The sequence below is a fragment of the Pygoscelis adeliae genome, unplaced genomic scaffold, assembly GCF_000699105.1.
Source record: "Pygoscelis adeliae isolate BGI_AS28 unplaced genomic scaffold, ASM69910v1 Scaffold458, whole genome shotgun sequence".
NCBI classification, from domain to species: domain Eukaryota; kingdom Metazoa; phylum Chordata; class Aves; order Sphenisciformes; family Spheniscidae; genus Pygoscelis; species Pygoscelis adeliae.
Genome location: NW_008825352.1, coordinates 393,451 through 394,939, shown reverse-complemented (window position 1 = coordinate 394,939; position 1,489 = coordinate 393,451). Strand labels below are relative to the sequence as shown.

At 49.1% G+C, this 1,489-nt stretch overlaps 1 protein-coding gene across 1 annotated transcript in view; it reads left to right on the top strand.

The window, feature by feature from the left end:
• The window catches only part of ATP6V0D1 (ATPase, H+ transporting, lysosomal 38kDa, V0 subunit d1), a 30,779-nt gene that overhangs the window by 22,756 nt on the left and 6,534 nt on the right, over window positions 1–1,489 (top strand). Inside the window, exon 6 of the mRNA XM_009330379.1 lies at window positions 1,409–1,489. Coding sequence (XP_009328654.1) covers window positions 1,409–1,489 — 81 coding nt within the window. The remainder of the gene's footprint in view (window positions 1–1,408) is intronic.

Genomic DNA, 1,489 nt, shown 5'->3' with positions numbered 1-1,489 from the left:
CTAAAAGTACTTGAGTAGCTACGTGGCTTGGTAGGAATGCCTAACCCCAAATGGCTCTCATAGGTTAGCAGGGCAAAATAAGACTTGCTGTTAGCCTAATTTGGGATATTGGAGGGCCAAGAACTGAAATAGCTGTGTTCTCATTCCTCTGCTACTCTGAAGTAGCCACTGCTTAGCTATATAGGCTAGCCAGCGAGTTCTGCAGTGAAAACCAGTCCTGGCACACTCTGTTTTCATTTTTGCCAGCCGTACGGAGCAGTGCTCCTCCAGCTACGTGGCATTGGTCTCTGATGCTGTTGCAAAGAAACCTCGGGGGGGGTTAACCCCTGTTTGGGACTCTCTAGACCCACGGTGCAGCTGCTGTCCGTGCCAGGGAGCTCATGCTATAAAAGTAGCGCATGCCGGAGGTGTGAGCCTGCATCGTACCTGGTTTATCGCACAAAGAGCACCAGTCAGTTCTCAGCGTGAGTGCAGTGTCCTTTACCCACAGCTGGACTGCATAAACTGAGAAAGATCGTATTTCTCTTTGTAGCAAATTCAGCAAAATTGGTTGCTGAGTGAGAGTTGAAGAAGTCATAAAAGTCCTGTCAATGGGTTTTATTGTGCTCTTGCTAACAAGTGAGTGGTGCAACAGCCTTATGTTACGCTAGATGTACAAGACTCCTCTTTATCTGCAGCTTGCAGTACCCTGTGTTAGGTGTTCTTTCGGTGGCAACAACTTCTCAAACTCCCTCCCAGAGATACTCTGGCAAAGTACATAAGGCCGAGCTTCCTACCAAAATACACTAGTTCTTCCGAGGCCTTTTATTTCTCCAGCTAGAGGTAAGCAACAGGAGACAGGATGAAGTGGAAAATGGGACTGATAGACCCGACTAGGGGAAACAACTCCTGACTCCCACCATGGAGTATCATGGGCTGTAGAAACTGTGGCATCCCCGTGCCTCTTTAATCCAGCTAAGATATTGGAGGATGAGGGAGAAGCACAGTGCCAGCTTCTTCAGGACTCACTAGCTGCTCTCTCGCAGATGCTTAAGTGCTGCTGCCATGCTGTAGCAGACGATTCGGAAGCTGTCTTGTCACCTCTGAGTGCCTGCATCTGGGAACAGTTTGGGTTTTGCTTATTTTTAAATACAAGGTGCTCTGGCGCTGATGCTGGGGGCTAGAGCTGAGAATTTCTGCTGAGAATAGGCTGGTGTGAGAGCCCCAAAAATGATTGTGGCCTGGGGAGCCATGGTGGAGCCTGAGGTTTTGAGTCATGGCAATTTGGTGGCTGCTGAAGATAAGGGCCAGGCCTAGGAGGGACAAGCTCAACACAGGGTGTGCGTCAGCCTGGTATTGTTTGAGGACTCTGGAGAGTGCTGGGCATGGGTCTGGTTGGGGCAGTGCTAACTCTGTGGCTCTGTTTCAGCTGCTTTCTTCCAAGACTGCATATCTGAACAGGACCTGGATGAAATGAACATCGAAATAATTCGAAACACACTGTATAAGG